Source organism: Cetorhinus maximus, chromosome 8, assembly GCF_964194155.1.
Source record: "Cetorhinus maximus chromosome 8, sCetMax3.hap1.1, whole genome shotgun sequence".
Lineage (NCBI taxonomy): Eukaryota > Metazoa > Chordata > Chondrichthyes > Lamniformes > Cetorhinidae > Cetorhinus > Cetorhinus maximus.
In genome coordinates this window covers 4128054-4149627 of record NC_135886.1, presented here as the reverse complement: position 1 = coordinate 4149627, position 21574 = coordinate 4128054, and the positions used below count along the sequence as shown (strand labels likewise).

The 21574-nt window shown below is 46.4% G+C and overlaps 1 protein-coding gene across 2 annotated transcripts in view; it reads right to left on the bottom strand.

Annotated features, from left to right (window-relative positions):
• LOC144683376 (N-fatty-acyl-amino acid synthase/hydrolase PM20D1-like) overlaps positions 1 to 21574 on the bottom strand; it is a 112271-nt gene that overhangs the window by 36658 nt on the left and 54039 nt on the right. For both annotated transcript variants that reach the window (XM_078546329.1, XM_078546331.1), the window contains exons 7-8: positions 12043 to 12104; positions 7305 to 7383 (exon numbers count right to left, since the gene is read on the bottom strand). In XM_078546329.1, the coding sequence (XP_078402455.1) occupies positions 7305 to 7383; positions 12043 to 12104 (141 nt within the window). The remainder of the gene's footprint in view (positions 1 to 7304; positions 7384 to 12042; positions 12105 to 21574) is intronic.

Here is a 21574-nt window from a genome sequence, read left to right as displayed (position 1 = left end):
TACATGACAGGATCTCCATCTCAGAAGGGAATCAGTCCAACTCTCTCTTAAAGATACACAGTGAGTCAGCACTCACCACACAGTCTAGCTACTTGTTCAATGGGACATTAAAGAGGTCAGGGGAAGTGGCCAGAGCATAAAGCTTTATCCCATAAATTTCAGTAGTATGTTTATCTGAACTGGCTCCAGCCTCTTCCTTGCATTATGTTACGAGGGTTTGGGCAGGAATACAGGATAATTAAACTGAGTGGAGGCTATAATGCTGTAAATCACCATAATCTAAAATAAACTCATGAGCATAAACACAATTTTTTTATATTCAATGATGAGATGTGGGTGTCACTGGCTAGGCCAACATTTATTGCCCATCTCTAATTGCCCTTGAGAAAGTGGTGGTGAGCTGCCTTCTTGAGCCATTGCAGTCCCTCTGGTGTAGGTACACCCACAGTGCTGTCCTGGATGGTGTCAAGCTTCTTGAGTGTTGTGGGAGCTGCACTCATCCAGGTAAGTGGACAGTATTCCATCACACTCCTGACTTGTGCCTTGTAGATGGTGGAAAGGCTTTGAGGAGTCAGGAGGTGAGTTACTCACCATAGGATTCCCAGTTGCTGAGCTGCTCTTGTTGCCACAGTATTTATATGGCTAGTCCAGTTCAGTTTCTGGTCAATGGTAGCCTCCAGGGTATTGGTAGTGGGGGATTCAGCAATGGTAATGCCATTGAATGTCAAGGGGCGATAATTAGATCCTCTCTTGTTGGATGGTCATTGCCTGGCCCTTGTGTGGTTACTTGCCACTTGTCAGCCCAAGCCTGGATATTGTCCAGGTCTTGCTGCATTGGGACTGCCTCAGTATCTGAGGAGTCACGAATGATGAACATTGTGCAATCATCAGTGAACATCCCCGCTTCTGACCTTATGGTGGAAGGAAGGTCATTGATGAAGCAGCTGAAGATGGTTGGGCCGAGGACACTACCCTGAGGAACTCCTGCAGCGATGTCCTGGAGGTGACATGACTGACCTCCAACAAACACAACCATCTTCCTTTGTGCTAGGTATGATTCTAACCAGCAGAGAGTTTTCCCCCTGATTTGCATTGGCTTCAGTTTTGCTAGGGCTCCTTGATGTCACACTCGGTCAAATGCTACCTTGATGTCAAGGGCAGTCGCTCTCACCTCAACTCTGGAGTTCAGCTCTTTTGTTCATTTTTGAACCAAGACTGCAATGAGGTCAGGAGCTGAGTGAACCTGATAGAACCCAAACTGAGCGGCAGTGAGCAGGTTATTGCTAAGCAAGTGTCGCTTGTTAGTACTTGTAATAATTACGGTTTTGTTAACTGTTGGTGGCACCTTTAAGAATAGTCCTGTGATGTAAGATCATATGATCTGTGTAAACTAGTGTGTTAGCGGCGCGGGCTACCTCCACAGTGAGTGTAGAGATAGAGATGGAGTTGAAAGCACACGTGTAGTTGCTGCTGGCTGCATTGTAGATAAACCTAATGTTTCCACCAAGAAAGTTGACTGCAGATCAACTCTATTACAAATAGGTGACAAGGCCACACTCCAACAAACTGGCGACAAGGATAAATCAGGATAAATTGGAATCGCTACTGTACCTTGCCCAGTGATTGTGAGTATCAACATCTGTTTAAAATAACAGGAGACATACTCATCCGAAATGCCACAATTCAGAAGAATTGATCCCTTTTGAGCTGATCGTAGATGACTGATCTCAGTATATAGAACTCCTCACGTTCTTCTCTCAAGTGAACAAAATCACGGGGGAAGGGAAGAGGCGAGCGATCCTCTGGAGTACTTGTGGGAGCAAAACCTACAATTTGATTCGAAGTTTGATGGTATCCAGTGCCCCAGATTCGAAGAATTTTGGAGAATTGCTGGACCTCGAGAAGGGACATTTTCAACCCAAGCCCTCAGTAATGATGCAGAGGTTCTGGTTCAACTTGTGAAATAGAGCCCCAGGTGAGACAATTGCTAGCTATGTGGCGAAATTGAAGCAACTAGTGGAACACTGCGAGTTCAGCGAGACTCTGAACGACATGCTCAGGGATCGTTTAGTATGTGGTGTGAAAGACGACACCACAGAGAAGATGGCTGGCTAAAGTGAATCTGGAGTTTAAGAAGGCATTAGAAATAGTACTGGCCATGGAATGTGCCGTAAGCGATTCACAAGCAATACAAGGGGCACAAAATGGCGCCGAGCTCCAAATCGGGCGGGAACAAAGCGGCACGAAAAAGCGAAACTCGGCCGCAAAGCTGGAAACAGCCCCCGCTAACTGAAAAATAGGAAGAAATAATTTTGCAGCTAAATCGAATAACAACTTTAACTGATATGGAAACAATCAGTCTTTTAGCGATTGGCAGTTTTGACTTTGACAAGACTGAGCCTAATATTTCTAAATTTGGATGGGGAGGTGGAGAAGAGTCAAGGAAACCAAAAAGCTGCAGTTTGACTTGCATAGTCATGAGAGACAATTTACTGTTGAAGAAGCTATATGTGTGAAGAATTTCAGTTAGGACCAAAGTGGTTACCTGGTGTCATGAAGCTATTCATGTATATAATATTATTCGAAAATATTTTTCTTTAAAATAGAGGTTTAGTCTGTGTATGTGGCTTAATTGGATTAAAGCCAGCTAGTCTGGGTGCTTTGATGTGTACTAGTTTTGATATGCAAGAGAGATGGGTGTATTTGCATTTTTTCAATAGAGCACTCAAGAAGTGGGTGAAAACTACCACCTAGCTAACAGATACCAAACAGCATTTTTATACTATTGATAAAATTGGTGCTACGGAAGGGGTTTTATTGTAAAAAGGTGGAGTTCAAAGAGGTTGGTGATACAATGAGAATTTACATTCAATGGGGGTGCTAGGTACAACTTCAGCAGTTTTCGGGTGTGCAGAGTAGAGGCAATGTGAGATGAAACACAGCTGAAAGCCTCCAACTGGCTCCACAGGAACCAAAGTGAAAAGAACCTCATTTTGAATTCATAAGGTGAAAATGCTTTGTCTGGTGTCTGGTTAAGTCTATGGCCTGAATCTTCAGGTTGGCATGTGGGGGCCGGGTCCCGCTCAGCAAAGCATTAAATGATGCGCGGTGATGTCGGGTGTGCGTCCCGGCGTCATTCCGATCTTCAGTTCGGTGGGCGCGCACCGGAGTCGGCTGCGCGCCCGCTGAACTGTCAAAGGCCTATTAAGGCCATTTAAAAACCAATTGAAACAATTAACAGGGCTGCCCGTCCAATCTTCAGGTTGGCGGGGGGGCAGGCGAAGAGCCCAGGCGGCCTTCGCATTTTTCATGGAACCTCATCCACGGGCGGGATGAGGTTTCATGAAGGGTTTATAAGTTTAATAAAAATTTTTACTAAAATTCATTAACATGTCCCAGCTCATGTGACACTGTCACACGAGGGGACGTGTTTGAGTAACTTTTTTTTCTTTGTTTCAATTTTTCATAATCAAGGTAATCTCCGTGCCTCAGGGAGATTTCTACACTCTTTCATGCGCATGCTCGAAAGAGCACAGGCCCCGACTCTCCCTCCTCCCCCCCACCCACACAGGGAGCGCTCAGCGCTTCCGGGTGCGCGTCACGCTGGGTGGGCCTTAATTGGCCCCCCCCAAGTAAAATGGGGGCGCGGACCCAATCACGGGCAGTGATCGGCTGCACGCCCGCTCCAGCCCAGCCCGCCCGATGGGGAGAAAATTCTCCCCTATGGGTTGCTGTTGCCTTAATGGAGATCAGTTTGGGAATTTGTTAAAAGTTATGATAGCAGTCATTTGTAGCCATGTGTATTTATTTAAACCTGTGTAAATTAATAAAATGTTTCATTTATTTTAATGTAAAACCTCGAGAACTGGTGGTCTGATTCCTGAATTTAGAGTTGCATCTCAAACATAACACTTAAAATTATAGGTTATGACAGTTGTTTAAAGTTTCCCTCTGGGATTTTTAAGTAACTCTGTCGTACCAACTACTCGGTCATAGCACCAGATATAGTAAGTGCAGTGACTGGACCATTATCATACCACACGGAAGTGGAAGGCTGGATCACCCGTAAGCATGTGGACTATTTAAGAAAGAGAGAGATACCACAACAAGATATGGTTCCACCTGGAACCATTACTGAACCAGTGTTTCCTGTTGAAGATGCTCAACCAAGGACTGACATGTCTGATGTCTCTATCAGAGCTGAAGATACTGAAGTGCAAGTGCCACTGAGGTACCTGATGTTAATGCGGTTCCAGAGAATGTGGTTCCTGAAAAAGAATCTGAACCCGTGGAGCTCCGACATTCCACATGGATCAGGAAACCACCTGACAGACTGAACTTGTAAATTTCATGACTGTGTGAATATTATGTCATGAGATAAATATACTTTTAAATACAATATGTACAGTAAAGTTAAAGGGGGAGGAATGTAGTAATTATGGTTTTGTTAAATGTTAGACGGCATGTTTAAAAATAGTCCTGCGATGTAAGATCACATGATCTGTGTAAACCAATGTGTTAGCAGCGCAGGCTACATCCACAGTCAGTGTAGAGATAGAGATCGAGTTGAAAGCACAAATATAGTTGCTTCTGGATGCACTGTAAATAAACCTAATGTTTCCACCAAGAAAGTTGTCTGCAGATCAACTCTATTACAAATAGGCGACAAGACCACACTACAACAGCACTGTTGATGACCTCTTTCATCACTTTACTGATGACAGAGAGTAGATTGATGGGGCAGTAATTGGCCGGGTTGGGTTTGTCCTGCTTTTTGTGTACAGGACATACCTGGGCAATTTTCCACATAGCCGGATGGATGCCAGTGTTGTAGCTGTACTGGAACAGCTTGGCTAGGGGCGCGGCAAGTTCTGGAGCACAAGTCTTCAGTAGCATTGCCGTAATATCATCAGGGCCCATAGCCTTTGCAGTATCCAGCGTCTTCAGCCATTTCTTGATATCACGTGGAGTGAATCGACTTGGCTGAACATTGGCATCTTCCAGGGACCTCTGGAGGAGGCTGAGATGGATCACCCACTCGGCACTTCTGGCTGAAGATTGTTGTGAATGCTTTAGCCTTATCTTAGCCAAATTGCTCATGTCTGGATGTCAGGTATAAATGGTTTGCACTTTCATTCAATATACTTCATTGTTGGATATTGGATCAATGGGCTGGGGGCTCCACTTGCTTTCCTTTTGGCCACTAAGACAATTAAGGGATATGGGATAAGGGTAGGAAAGTGGAGTTGTGGAAGATGAGCTCATTTGATTGGAAGCCCTTCCACTACCATAAACATTTACTCCCTCCAGCACTGATGCACAGTGACAGTAATGTGCACCATCTACAAGATGCACTGCAGCAACTTGCCAAGGCTCCTTCAACAACACCTTCCAAACTTGTTACCACTACCACCTATAAGGGTCATGGCAGCAGACACCTGGAAAGAGAACCCCCTGCAAGTTGCCCTCCAAGTCACACACCATTCTGACTTGGAATATGTCACAGAATCACGCAGTGCAGAAGAGGCCCTTCGGCCCATCCAGTCTGCACCGACACGTGAGAAACACCTGACCTACCTACCTAATCCCATTTACCAGCACTTGGCCCATAGCCTTGAATATATCATGGTTCCTTTACTGTCACCCAGTCAAAAACCTGGACTTCCCTTCCTAACAGCACTGAGGTTGTACCTACAGCAGATGGACTACAAGAAGTTCAAGAAGGTGGCTCACCACCAATTATGGATCGGCAACAAATGCTAGCCTAGCCAGTGATGTTCACATCCCAGGAATGGAGAGAGAGATACTGAATGATGGAACAGGCTTGAAGGGCAGTATAGCTCACTCTAGCTCCCATTTCTTGTGTTGTTATTTGCCACAAACCTCAGCTAATTTTTGGGGTCAGGGTCATTTGCATTAGTTCAGTACACTCCCTGGTTTCAGTCAGGGAAATGGCCTGGAAAGGAGGGGAAAAGAGGGGAAAGCAATCGCTTATGACAGACTTTGGAAACCTCTATTCTACTGTAGTTATCTCTGCATGGTCTGCAATCCCTCGCTTCCCCCCTGCCCATAGGATTGCTGGATTTCAGAGGTGCACTGGTGTCCTGTAAACCCAGCGTTGTAAAGGTGCAAATTTTTGGAAATTAGGGGCAGAATCTTTGGCTCGGCGAGCGGGGGGTAGGGCCTGCTCGCTGAGGCATAAAATGACGTGCGGTGACGTTGGGCTGCGCGCCCACCAAACTGTCAAAGGCCTTTTAAGGCCAGTTAACTATCCATTGAAACAATTAACTGAGCCGCCTGTCCAACCTTAAGGTGGGCAGGGGGGCAGGTGAAGAGCCCAGGCGGCCTTCGCATTTATCATGAAACCTCATCCACGGGTGGGATGAGGTTTCATGAAGGTTTTTAAAGTCTTGTAAAAATTTTAAATAAAATGAATAGACATGCCTCAGCTCATGGGATAGTTTCACGTGAGGGGAACATGTCTTAAAATTTTTTTTTCCCCTTTATTAAATTTTATTGAACTTAAACTAATCTCCCTGAGGCAGCTCTGTGTCACGCTGGGCGGGCCTTAATTTGCCCGCCCGCCCGCCATAAAATGGCAGTGCCCAGCCAATCGTGGGCAGTGACCGGCTGCGCATCCTGCTCCTGCCCAACTCCCCCGACGGGGAGAAAATTCTCCCCTCGGTGATTACAACAGACTTTCCCATATCACCCGACACCACTTCTAACGGATAATGTTGGAAGCGGGGGGAGTGGCGGAGGTGAGGGGGCGGTAGAGGAAAGTGGGCAGCAGGCAGTTTAAATTGGAACTACACTGGGGAGCTGTTAAAACCTAGGCTGCTGGATGGTCACTGGGGCCCGGTAGTGGAGTGTCTCGGGAAACATACCCCAGCCCAAGGAGCAAGGGGGTGAGATTCCAATCAAATCTCCAAAGGGGCATCAAATTTAGAAATTTAACTGGTTCTGCAGACAGCCAAAATCTTACAAATATATCCCCCCAATTAAAAAAAACTTCGTATGGAAGAGATATCACATCCCACCATCCTTTACTGCTCTCACCTGGTATCTCTGCTAATTGATCGTGATTGATTCAGATTCTTTGACTATTAAAGTTCAGAACTGTCAAATTCTTCAGACAAATTAAAACCAGACCAAACGACTGGGGTGTTTTGACTTATGATTGACTGCAGCTTTAAAGAGCAAATGCATGAAGCTCCTAATAAATGGGACCAAAGCTAAACACAGTCAAGAATATATAATAGTTAGATTCCTGAAGAACACTTTTATATTGTTGATTTTTTTACCTTAACTCCAGCATGAAACTCTGTCACTGCAGTGGTCGTCCGGACAAGACTGTTTGTACTTGGTTCGTTCTCCATCATTCTATTACAAGGAGATATAAAATAAAACATAAGTTTTTTTTGCTTTCTGCTGTGTCCTCCTATCAGGGAAGCAAGTAATAAAGTATAATCTACAGGACCCATTGCAACACCTCATGAAAACACGAGAAAGTAAGAGGTGGGAGTAGGAGTGGGTTATACAACCGCTTGAGTCTGCTCTGCCGTTTATTGAGATCATTAAGTTCCATTTTCCTGCCCTTTCCTCATGTCCCTTGATTCCCCTGGTGTCCATAAGCCAATACATTCAGACTTGAGTTTGTTTAGCAACTGAGCTCCCCACAGCCCTCCGAGGTAGAGAATGCCAAACGTTCACATCCCTCCGAGTGAAGACATTTCTCCCTCATCTCGGTGCTAAATTGTTGACCCCTCATCCTGAGACTATGACCCCTTGCTCTAGACTCTCCAGCCAGAGGGAAACAACTTCTCACCCTCCACTCTGTCAAGCCCTTTTGGGATCTATGTTTCACTGAGATCACCTCTCATTCTTCTAAACTCCAGAGAACATTGGCCCATTCTACTCAATCTCTCCTTAGTGGAAACCCTCTCAACCCAGAATTTCACCTCATCAAACTTCCTTCAGTATCTGCCCCCCACCCCCCATGACCTTAACCACCAGAAGCAGCAATGGCGTAGGAACACCATCACCTCTCAGATCCCAGTCCGAGTCCCACACAATTTCCTAACTTGGACATGTATCACCGTTCCTTTATGGTTATTGGGCCAACATCCTGGAATTCGCCATTGTGGAAGCCCTGGCAACGAGACTCACAGGAGTGCAAAGTGGTAGCTCAAAACCACCTTCTCAAGGCAATTTCATTTTTGTATTCGCATGGCTGGGGAAGCAGTTATGATTCAATGCCGAGGTTAACAGATCAATGCACTGGCTGCAGCTGGAGGAATGTGACTAGTTGTGACGCTATCAGAAATGGATCTCTCAGAACAGAAAGTTCAGTAGGTGGGCAATGGTCTGACTTGGATGACCACAGTCACAGTTGGGAGAGAGATTAGCTCCTAGTGCTCCTCCTGTTAAAGTAAAGTTTCCAACTTGAAAACCTCCAAACTAATGCTGTCAAAAGGTGACTGATTCCTGGTCACCGGGCTCCCTGGTAAACGAATTCTCTCAAGGACAAAAAAAACTGAGAAACAGGGCCTGCAACAAGAATATACCAGCTCAACATTGAAGGACTATCCTCAAGGCAATTAGGGATGGGTAATAGGTGCCAGCCTTGCCAGAATTGCCCAACATCAAATTAAAAAATAAATGCTAATTGGAAATAGGAACATTGGAACAGGAGTAGGCCATTCAGCCCGTCAAGCCTGCTCTGCCATTCAATATGATCATGGCTGATCATCCACTTCAATGCCTTTTTCCCAGTCTATCCCCATATCCCTGAATGTCATTGATATTTAGAAACCTGTCAATCTTTGCTTTAAACACACTCGATGACTGAGCTTCCACAGCTCTGTGGGGTAGAGAATTCCAAAGATTCACAACCCTCTGAGTGAAGAAATCTCTCCGCATCTCAGTCCTAAGTGGCTTACCTCTTATTTTGAAATTGTTCCCCCTGGTTCTAGATTTCCCAACCAGGGGAAATATCTTATCTGTATCTACCCTGTCTATCCCTTTAAGTTTTTTGTAAGTTTCAATGAGATCGCCTCTCATTCTTTGAAACTCTAGAGAATACAGGCCGTTTCCCCAGTCTCTCTTCACAGGACAGTCCCGCCATCCTAGGAACAAGTCTGGTGAACCTTTATTGCACTCCCTCCATGGCAATAATATTCTTCCTAAGTGTTGTAGGGTGGCCGAGTTGTACTATTAATGATAGAGTTTTTCTGCAGACACATCTTGGATGAAAACTTTAAGTTTATTTATAATATACCCAGCAGCAACTACACGTGTGCTTTCAACTCCAACTCTATCTCTACATTCACTGCTAAAGTAGCCCATGCTACTCTCCTATTGGTTTCTACTACAGATCATATGATCTTGCCTAACATGTATTATTCTTAAAGGTACATTACACACTAAATAAAACCATAACTACTACACTAAGGTAAGGGGACCAAAACTGCACACAGTACTCCAGGTGCAGTCTAACCAAGGCTTTATAAAATTGAAGCAAGACTTTGCTACTCCTGTACTCAAATCCTCTTGCAATAAAGGTTAACGCACCACACCTAATTTTATCATAAGCTTGCGCCTCATTCTATTCTCATTGTACCGGGGTTTATCTATTTATTTTAAACCTGTAAAGACTCTGCACCCAGAAATATATCAATCATTTGAACATGAACTTTGCTGATCAAAACCTCTACTGTAAGATCTTGATTATGCTGAGCAATGCCACTGTTGCCCCACCCACAATGAATAAATAAATGGAAACAGAATTGTAAAGCATTAAAAGAAATTGATTCATTGCCAGTGCTGCAACTTCTTAAACTCCAAAAGAGTGAGTGGATACCCCTGATTTTCATTGTTCCACTGTTGGCAGCCTTGCCTTCAGCTGCTTAGGCTCTGAGCTCTGTAACTCACACCCTAAGCCTCCCTGTTTCTCTACCTCTCTCTCCTTCTTTACGATGCTCTTTAAAACCTAACCCTTTGACTAAGTTTTTGGTCACTTGTCTTAATACCACCTTATGTGCCTCTGTTAAATTTTTCTGGCAATGCATCTGTCTTTTGCTACACTAAAGCCGCTATATTTATGAAGGATGTTGTTATGGGTTGGCACAAGGGTTTAAGCACACTGTTGATCTGGACTTTGACTCCAGCCTAGACTAGTGGAATGAAGGTCTCTGTATATCAGAGCTAATGTGAAATGGGTGTGGTCAGTGTCAGGCTAGCTCTGAGTGGGAAGTCATTACACCCACCAATTAGGTCTAACCGGAAAGATTCTCCGCTTTGTAGCCTCGATCCTGTGCCTGAGTCAGGATCCCAAGGTGGGAAATTGTGCAGCTTGTGATGTTGTGACCTTTAATTGGCAAAAAAAAGTCTAAAGAGAACAAATTAGTGCTAATTTAAAAATACAAATTTAACAGCAATTTTGATGCATTTAAGGGGCAATACATGAGAAAGGAATATAAGATCATGTTGATAGGGTTAGTTGATGTAAGTTGGAGGGAGGCTCGTGTAGAGCATTAACACTTGCATAAACCAGCTGGGATGAATTGCCTGCTTCTTCTTTTCTTCTTTCAACTTCGCCCATTTTACTTGAGGTCTCCACATTGATCCAGGTTGATCATCCTTCTCCATCTCCTCCTGTCAGCCACCTCTTCCAATCCCGCTCTCGCCACCACATCTTTCCATTTGGTCTTAGGCCTTCCTCTTCTCCTTCTTCCTGGTGATCCCATCCTCATCCAATCACCTCACCACATTTCCCCCCCTCTCTCTGCAACACACCATTTCAATCTCTTCTCAGCTACTTTCTTCGATGCTCCCATAATCTTCACTGACCCCCTGACGTGCCGGGAGTTGATTTTGTCCTTTCTCGTCACTCCAAACATCCATCCCAGTATCCGTATCTCATTAGTATCCAGTCGTTGTTCCTCTCTTCTTGAAGTTGCCCAAGCTTCTGCACTATATAAATGAGACCTGTTGCTGTGATGTAAATTTTATGCAAATTATTCAGGCATTCCTGTCGTTGTATGGTTGAAATCAGGAGTAGATTGTTAATTGTTGGCTCATTATAGATGCAAAGCGTGTGATTTTGATGCTGGCTGAACAATTGGCAATGCGATTTTTACACCTGGATGGAAAGATGATGAACAACCCCAGGACCTGTCAACTCACAGGGGCAGAAGTTTGAATTGATGATGTAGATTGATAATCAGACTCTCATTTACCAGAGATAAAGGAGTTGATACTGCCAGGAAAGGAATGACATATATTTACATTGTAATTTTTTCTAAACCAAGGATGCCTCAAAGTGTGTTACAGCCATCAAGCACATTGTTCAAGCACAGTCACTGCTGTAACTTAGGGAAATGCAGCAGTCAATTTGCACACAGTGAGCTCCTACAAAAAGAAATGTGACAATGTCCAGATACTTAGCTTCAGTAATGTGAACTAATGTTAATGTTGAGGGATAAATAATGGCCAGGGCACCAGGAGATCTCCCCTGGGCTTCTGTGAATGCAATCACAGAATCTTCACACCCACCTGAAAGAACAGTTAAGATCTTGTTTTAAACGTCTCACCCGATAGTGCAGCACTTCCTCAGTACTAAGAGCGTCAGCCAAGTCTCTGGAGCGGGACTTGAGCATACAACATTCCGACTCAGAGGTAAAATGCTACCCCTGAGCCACAGCTGACTTCTAGCTGGATGATCATCTCAAAGAAGGGTCGTACAAAGCTTACAGCTGGGCAACATGGACTGGCAGAACAGTGGCTCACCTACAGAAGGTGGAAAGATGGTGGGTGACATAAAGAGGAAAAAAATCAAGGGGAAAAAAAAGGGAAGTTTAAAAAAAACCTAAAACCTTATTATCAAAGCATGTTAATCTAGCCTAATCCAATGTCCATACTCTTAATTTTTGCCTATTCCCGCCCAGGTCATTAATGACAGGTCAGCAGTACATAATCTTTTGCTGTACTACAATGAGATCAGTGCAGAGAGATTAGTGCCATGTCTTGCTCATTACCTACCTGCTGACAAGTGGAGCAAACAGCCACAGGTTGGCCATGACTACATTCAGAGGGAATCGAAGCTGCAAAACAGGAAAGGATGTTTATGTACACGGTGCAGATTGAGCCATTAAGATCACAAACACAGTCAAGTGTTGCTAGATTTGTTGTTCTTTCAGTTCTTGTTTATTAATTCACGGACTTTAACTGCACGTTGCACTTTGTCACTTGCACGACCACAATTTGCAGTTGTACAGCACCATTAATGTAATTAAATATCCCAAGGCACTTGCGTTTTTGCACAGTGTTTTATTGTTTGGGAGCGTTAGTGATCAATATGTCCATCATTAAAATAAAGGGTTTGGGCTCATTCCTAGTGTTCAGCCAGTTAGACCCTGTACTCTGGAGTTCCCTCTCCACTCTTCTCCTTTAAGAATCTCCTTAAAGCCCATTTCTTGATCAAGTTTTTGATTACCCCTCCATACACCTCCTTTAGCTCACCATCCATTGTTTCCCTATGTCTTTGGGAAGTACTTTAGAAGGTTTCCATATGCTAATAATGCTTTCTAAATCCAAGTTGCAAATAACAATAAAAAAAACTTGTAAATTCAACTTCCAACTGTTGGCCTACTTGTTAAAGGCAGCGCTCTATACACAGCAACTCGTGTGCTAGATTATTCATGAAGAGCCCAAGGTGAAATTATCTTTACAAACTCAAATAGCTCCAATACTATCTACCAAAGGGAACAATGATCCAGCCAGCTCACAGGCTGCAGAGTTCAGTGCAACCAAATCACTTTGGCTCCTGTGTCACTGCCGTAGAACTGAAGGAACACTAGGGGCTGAATTTTTCATCCCATGGGAATGTGCCCACCCTGAACAGGAGTAAAATAGTGCGCGATGAGGTCGGGCGAGCGTCCCGATATCATCTCATGCAATATTTCCTCGTTGGGCGTGTGCGGGTGCCGGAGTGGTGCCCGCCATTAACTAACAAACCACTTAGGGGCTGCAGAAGACATCACTATCCTGCTGCCAGGGTTTACAGGCGGCGATGCAGCTACCTCAATATGTCCAAGGTGCAATGCCGAAGGAGGCTCCATCTCTCCAGGGAGAGCGTGACCTCCACCTGCCAGATGATTGGGCCTGAGGTCAGCTCCGACTGTGTGGGTGGACATCCCATGCCAGTGGCTCTGAAGGTCACAGTGGCCCAAACTTCTATGCTTCTGGCTCTTTCCAAGGGTCAGTGGGGGATCTGTGTGGAGTATCCCAATCAGCTGTCCACAGCTGTATCAAGCTGGTGACTGAAGCTCTGTCCAGGCAGGTACTGAGTTTTATTCATTACTGTATGGATGAGGCCAGCCAGGCTGAGCGAGACAGAGGCTTTGCAGTGATTGCTGGGTTTGCCCATATCCAGGGTGCCATCGACTGCACACGTGTGGCCATCAAGGCACCAGCAGGTCAGCCCGGTGCCTTCGTCAACAGGAAGGGCTTCCACTCCATGAACGTGCAGATAGTGTGTGACCACAGAATGCAGATTCTACAAGTCTGTGCAAGGTACCCAGGCAGCTCCCACAATGCCTACATCCTCAGACACTCCCAGGTGCCGGGGCTCTTCAGTGCTCCAGCCTGACTGGATGGATGGCTGCTGAGTGGCAAGGGCTACCCCTAGAAGAGGTGGCTCATGACACCTCTCCGCCACCTGAGAACAGAGGCAGAGAAGTGTTACAATACGAGTCATGGCTCCACAAGGGCGGTGGTAGAGATGACCATAGGGCTTCTCAAGATGCACTTCTGATGCCTGGACCATTCAGGGCGAGCACTACAGTACTGGCCAGAGCGGGTGTCACTAATTGTGGCTGCATGCTGCTCTCTCTGTAATCTAGCACTGGCAAGGGGGGACCCACTGGAGGAAAAGGATCTTGAGGCCACAGATGATGGGTCCAGTGGTGAGTCAGAAGAGGAGCATGGTGAGGAGAACGCTGAGGGCGTGGAGCCAGACCTTGCTAACCTCCAGGGAGGCAGGGACACCAGGGACGTCTTGATCCAACGCTCCTTCAGCCTGGCTGCCAAAGATCAGCTTCAACCGCACACCAAGGCTGCTTCCTTCATCCTGGGCACCTGAAAGGACCATTTCATTTGAACACAAAGAACACTTAGTACCCGTGCAATAAAGTTCAGAGCCGCGTATGTCCAGCATTACATACTGGCGTACCCTGCACCAATTACATAAAAAGGTGAAGAATATTCAGGCCATGACGACAAAAACAAAATTTATATCATTTTGACAATTACCAAGTATTAACATCAGCTTCTCTGATTTTCAGTCCCAGACCAGACCTGTGGGATGAACATAAATTCACCCGTGACCTGTCCCTCTTGTGTTCATGGTACCTTTAACTCATGCTTGTGAGTGCTACATCTCGGTGCCCACTCCTCACTGGCACCGACATTGGAGCCAGCCTGCTGATCCTGCTGTCCTGTTGACCTTGATGACCTTGGCGGTCGTCCTCTAGCCTGTGCTGGCCCCGCCTGGGAGAGAACGGCAAGTGCCACGTCTGGCATCTCCCCTGTCGCCACAGCCTCATCAGATGCCATGATCACTGGCAGAGGGGCGGAGGAGCTGCTGTCTTCCTCCTGAGCACCCTGAGAGGAGCCCGCAGAGACGACAGGCAGCTCGTGCGCCAACGTGAGCTCACTGTGGACCTCCCTGCTCACCATTGATGGACGGGCATCTAGCTGGGATACTGCGTGTCTCATCAATCTCCCACACTGACACTGACCAACTGTGTGAGGGCTTGCAGGTCCAAGCGCAATCCCAGGAACCTATACTGTCCCTGGAGCTCCCTCTCCATGAGAGTCGCCACTCTCTCAATGGAGGAGGCAGTGCCCATGACAGTCAACGCAGTGTTCACACTCCACATGGACTCCTCCATCACGGTGACCATGGCATGTAGACCCTCATGGATCTCCGCCAGATCCTCTCGCACATCTCGCTGGACATCCAGCATCTGCTGCCTAATGGATGGCTCCAGAGGCTCATCATCAGCCTTCGGCTGAGCATTGTCCTGTTCCCTAGCGCTCCTCCGACTGCCAGCGCCCTGGGCACTCTCTGCCTCCGCCTCCACCTTAAGTGGGTGTGAAGTGCCCTCACCAATGTGCACCGAGATACTAGCCGCCAATCTAATGCCCACCGAGGTGCTGGTATCTGCACTGGTGCCTGCTTCAGAGAGCGGGTGTGATGCAGGTGACAGTGACACCCGGTGGTCCTCTGGCATCAGGGGTGGACCTTCGGGGCCTGCAGATGGGATGCCTACTGGCAAACCTAAAAGAGAGAATGACATGTCATTAGTTAAAGTCATCACAATGTCACTGTGCATGCCGGGCAACCTGGTGAGACAATGGAGATCTGCATCATGGTGCCATCGTCTTCCAACGATCAATGGGGCCTCCAGGTTCGAGGATCCCATCAATGAGGAGACTGCACTAGAATGGTTGCACAATCCAAAAGTCTCACCTCTGTGCACTGTGCTCTTATCTTCACCTGGCACCCCCACCTGTCCCTGCCCAGTTGCACGTGGAGTGTGCCGGTTCTTCAGTTCCAGGGGATCTTGCTGGAACTGGGAGAGCAGCAGCAGGTTGGGCGGGCTCCACCAGTACCTGCCCTCTCCGCTTGGCTATGGCTTGTCTTCTCCTCAAATGACAGAGAAGCGTTGATTAGTCCACTCTCTACCTGAAGCGCCATTGCAGCCTGGCCAACTCCACCTGAGGAACACCTCGCAGGGCACATCCGAGTCGTGGCCCTCGAGCCGCAAGGCACTCAGTCCAAGTCGCCAGGGCTCACCTTGGCCAGTTCAGGCGTGATTGACAGTTGGCACTCAGACTCTAACACCCCTGAGGTCCACTGGGCGGCGGGGGGACGGCCAGACCTTAACACTTCTGCACACTGGCCCACGCCAACATGGTACTCACCCTTCCTGAGCGCAGCAGGTCATTTTAGCGCTTCCGGCACTGCACACATGTCATGGCTGCTCACCCGGGGCTGCCACCTCCTCCCGTGCCCTCTTGGTGAGGTGTGGCGGCCTCCTCTTCCCATCTCAGGGGACAAGGGTGTCCCTCCTGGCATCCACCTCCTCCAGCAGGGCGGCGAGACACTCATCGGAAAAGCGAGGGGGGCCGAATACTCACCCGACCTGCCCTCCCGGCTGGCCTTTGCTGCTGCGCTCGAGTGCACCTTCAGAATGGCAGCCTGATGTCCTTCCCCGACAGCCTTCCTGAGGTTGACTGGGCCTTCTTTATATCGCCATTGGATCAGGCGGCTAACAGGCCCCTGCCCCCACCCGGCCCTTCCCGGCCAGTGGTGAACCGTGTTTCACGCTGGGCGGGCCTTAATTGGCCTAACGTGAAATGGCGGTCGGGGCCCGATAGCGGGCGGCGGTCAGTTTTGCCGCTACAACCCGGCCCGCCTGCCGCACCCACCCAACGAGGGCAAAATCCAGCCCTAGATTCCCATGGGGGAAGGTCTCAAAAGGCATTACAGCATAACGAGTCGTTGCACAATGCGGGATTTCACAGTGAAATAGAAGTGAAAGAAGGTTTTAGGGGCAATCCACTTTTCCCAGTAGGGTATATGAAACTGAAGAAAAGGACAAAAAACGTCTATGTTGCTCATAGCCAATGCTGCTTTCCATTGCGTGAGCGGCCGGCTGAATTCTTTCCCCAGGGATCACATATGCGTGAAAAGGTGAAACAAGGGTGGGCCAGAATGTAGGAGCTGTGAGAATGAGTATGCTGGTCCCTGTGCTGCAACTGTGAATGACTTTATTGCGGAAAATGGAACTGAAGTATCAAAGTGCACTGGAATATCAAACCGAAGTTTGGAAGCGATGTGCTAGGAGACTGTGTGTGGCAACAGGTTAGGAAAGCATTGTGGTTATCACAGCCTTGACCTTTGCACCGACATTACAGGCTGGTTTCTTGCACAATTATGTCCTGAATTTGCACTAAAGACAAGCCATTTCTATGACACAAAATTGTTCTGTCGGGACAACAGTCGTAAGGAAGATGAAAACCATTTTCGCAACCCCCTTCAGACTAAAACACAAGTGACAGTTGTAAGGTCAGCTTATCTCATAAATAATGCATCCAGTTTTTTTATCCATTCATTCATTCATGGGATGTGGGCTTCACTGGCTGGGTCAGCATTTATTGCCCATCCCTAATTGCCCTTGACAAGATGGTGGTGAGCTGCCTTCTTGAACCGCTGCAGTCCTTGTGGCGTAGGTACACCCACAGTGCTGTTAGGGAGGGAGTTCCAGGATTTTGACCGCGCGATAGTGAAGGAACGGTGATATATTTCCAAGTCAGGATGCTGAGTGGCTCGAGGGGAACTTGCAGATGGTGGCGTTCCCATTTGTCTGTTGCCCTTGTGCTTCTAGGTGGTAGAGGTCGCAGGTTTGGAAAGTGCTGTTGAAGGTATTGTATGTTGCTTGTGACTGGCTAACGAACATTTGCTGAAAAGTAGGTATGTCTGAACTATTACTGGCTTATTGGATATACATGACTATGTACAGATATACAAGACTGGGTATTACTCAAAGCCATGAGCATTCTCCCTATTGATTCTTAATCATGTGTTTCTAACATCATCACATGGGCAGTATCATTTCTCCCGTCCCACACAATAATCCTTTCAACCCTGAACACTCTAAAACTACATCTTCCTTCAAGTCTTTGTGCATATATATTTTATATTTATATTTACATCCTACACCTTCCCCCTGCAAGTCTGTAACTTTTCCCTGATCGTATCCTTGTCAGGCTTGGAAGATCAGTAGTCTCTCTTAGGACTTCTTTGCTTTGACTTGTTTGGTCTTCGGTAAGAGTTGCAGTATCTGGTGCATTGTCAGTTTGTGACTCAACATCTGGTTCTTCCAAATACATGATGGATGGTTCTCTTTGAGGACTTATGATAAATTTTCTCCTGTTCCTTCTTATAGTACCTTCCAGAGAATGTACTAAATAGGATCTCTGTTGATTGCCATCCCTTTGGACAATTACTCCTTCCCTTCTTTGGTCTCTTCTCTGGATCTAGACTTGATCCCCTTTTTCCTCTCCTTGCTGTTTTACCTCTCTCAGTCGGCTGTCTCTCTCCCTCATGATTGGATTTTGTGGGTTTATCCCTCTCTTTGCATTTCATATGTTCCCTATCCTTGTCTGTTGAGTTGAGCCTGGTTCCTTTTGACAGTTTTGTCCATCTTTCTTTAATTCTGGAGTGATGACTCCTTGTAACCCCGTGTTTGTGAACTCTTGGGCAATCCTGGTTTGCTGCCTCTGGAAATAATTATTTAAGTAGGATAGGAAGCTTTGGGGAAACCTCTTGACCAACATCTTTGTTACTCTCAAATTACTTTAGCGCTAGTGCAGCAGTAAGGTCAGTGTCTTCAACACGGTAGAGGTGGGTATTGCATGGATTGATTCTGTCTCTAGCTCTGGACTTATTTGACTGCTAGCATCCTTGATTATCACTTTTGGTGGATGGATAGGTGTGGATGCACTTACAAAGGGGTCACCCCTGTTGGATGAATGTGGTATTGTAACAGCGTATTCTATCGCTCGAGTTTCGTCTTCAACTTTCTCAGCAGACGCACAAAGTGATGAAGGAGCGAGGTCATACTGAAGTACTTGTTGGTCTAACTGGTTCATTACCTATTTGGTGAGAACAAGTTTACTCTCTCCTGTCTTCCTGGAAATGGGCTAGATTATCAAACTCGGGGAAGAGTGTCAGAAAATCAGCGCTGAAATCCCAACCCAGGTCTTCAGTGCAGGTGGACAGTTCGAGGGGCTCTGATTTGGTACCATCATTGAACGTCTATTGATTGATGTCCTCCACTGTCAGTTATACTCGCAACTGTATCCAATTTGAAATTAGTGATATGTCCATAGACACAAATGTCTTCATTTCAGAATGTGCATCTGGGGTCTTTGATCTCACCCAGGTAACATTTATGTTCCTCTTCTTGTTGAGATTCCTTGATTTCATTGGTAGCCCTTGTGTGTGAAGATTCTCTCATTATCCTCTCTACACCTAGAGGTTTTAGTCTGCACACCTTTCGGGTAATGTGAATTTGGAATCCATAGCTGCTTTAACCTTCTAGGAGGTTAGTCTTAATTATTTTTAAACTTCTGTTGTAGTAATGCTGTTTTCCCGCACTGACCAGCCTTTCACTGATACCTGCTGCAATCCTTTTTAGTGGGCAAGTGGAGAGTATTCCATCACACTCCTGAACTGTGCCTTGGTGGACAGGCTTTGGGGAGTCAGGAGTTGAGTTCCCCACCATCAACATCCTGAGGGTCACCACTGACCAGAAACTGAACCGGCCAAGGCACATAAAGGCTGTGGCTACTAGAGCAGGTCGGAAGCTGGATATTCTGCAATGAGTGACCGACCACCGGATTCCCCAAAGCCTCTCTACCACCTACAATGCATAAGTCAGGGGTGTAGGGGAATGCCCTCCTCTGGTCTGGATGGTTGCAGCTCCAACAGCATACAAGAGGCTTGACACTGTTGAGAACAAAGCAGGGTGCTTGGTTGGCACCCCAGCCATTGATTTAAATTTTCACTCGCTCCACCACTGGTGCACCATAGCTGTTGTGTGTACTGTCTACAAGATGCATCGCAACAATTTATCAAGATTCCTTTGAAAGTACCTTCCAATCCTGCAATCTCTACCACCTAGAAGGACAAGGAAAGCAAGTACATGAGAATGTTATCACCTCCATGCTCCCCTTCAAGTCACACATCATTCTGACTTGGATATATATCCTTTATTGTTGCTGGATTAAAATCCTGGGAACTCCATAGCGAACTGCATTTTGCGAACACTTTCACCACGTAGGCTATAGCGGTTCTAGATGGCTGCTCACCACCACCTTCTCAGGGCACTGAGGGATGAGTAACAACTTCTGGCCTTGCCAGTGACACCGATATCTTGAGAACATATGAAAAGGAAAAAAATAACTGGTTTTAAGTGCAAGGTTCATGATTGCACAAGCTTAGTGAAATTTGGCAGCTTGCATAGATTTCACAAGACACACATATGCTGTCAACACTCCCATCCTGGCTCACAGCTTCCAGACCTATAACACTGATCTCTGCTCCAAACCAAACACCAGGATAGTTCAGGAACCTTATTTCCCTGAGCAGCTGAAAAGCATCCAATTTTCATGGGTCAGGCTCAATTGCTGTGGAAATCGCAGAGATAGGAGGAATACTTGCAAGAAAATAATAGTCTGAGCAAAGTTTCTTTCTGCGAAAACCTTAACTTTATTTCTGGCCTAGAGCTTCTTAAACCCCCGTGTCTGTGCAGTGATGCTTCTTTGGTGACGCCACCCATTAAGCCGCTCAGGTGACATCCTCGGCTGGGAGAGCTTGGAGGGACTCCACACAATACAGCCGGCCTCTACGTCCTCAAACTTGTCACGCCTCAAGAGACCGTATCACAGGGCTGGGAAACCGACATCCCTGCCCTGCAGCTTGAGGGTTTCCTCAGGCTGGGCAGCTCGAGTGACCCCTCTGGCCGGCTTGAAGTCGTGAGCCCTCCTGTTTTGCTTGGTGTCGCTCTGCACCCTCCCTCCCAGTTGATAATGTCACAGTCGTCAGGAGGGGAGCAGATGTGAGCTCCCGTAAACCATTAAAACGAAACTGACATTTAAAATTAACAGAGGGGGGGGAGGCGATGGCGTAATGGTACTGTCACTGGGCTAGTAATCCAGAGACCCAGGGTAATGTCCTGGGGACCTGGATTTAAATCCCACCACAGCGCATGGTAGAATATTGAATTGAATTCAGTAAAAATCTAGAATTTTAAAAAAATCAAATGAAACCATTGTCAAATTTTTGTTAAAAACCCATCTGGTTTTCTAGATGGATTTTCTAACCCATTTAATGCCCTTTAGGGAAGGAAATCTGCTGTCCTTAAATTTGACTCCAGATCCACAGCAATATGGTTAACTCCTAAATGCCCTCTGAGCTGGGGCAACTAGGAACGGGTAATAAATGCTGCCCACATCCCATGAATGAAAAAAAAACATTTCAACATAACAGGAAGTTCCACGATTATGGGGGTGGGTCATCTAAGGTAGATCGGTCATCAGGTCTGCAGAAGTAAGGATTTAAAAAATTTTGTAAGGTCATCTACTAAAGATATCAAGATATACAATTGAAGATTTTGTTTATACTCTTATTATTACATATGTTACATACTGTGCAACACATACAGTGTTCGTGATGCCGGGAATTCTTCCAACTCAGTGCACCTGACCTAAGAATGAAAATCTGGGTCTTAATCTCTGGTTGTAAGGCCAGTGTTGACTGGGCTGAACAGTATATCTAACGGACCAACACTGAGGGGGGTCACTGATGCAAAAATATCTGCATAACCATTTCCTATCATTATTCGTGAACAAAATATGCCCTGGACACAAACAGACAACATTTGGGCCAGAATTTTCGGCTCGGTGAGCGGGGGAGGGGCCTGCTCGCTGAGGCGTAAGA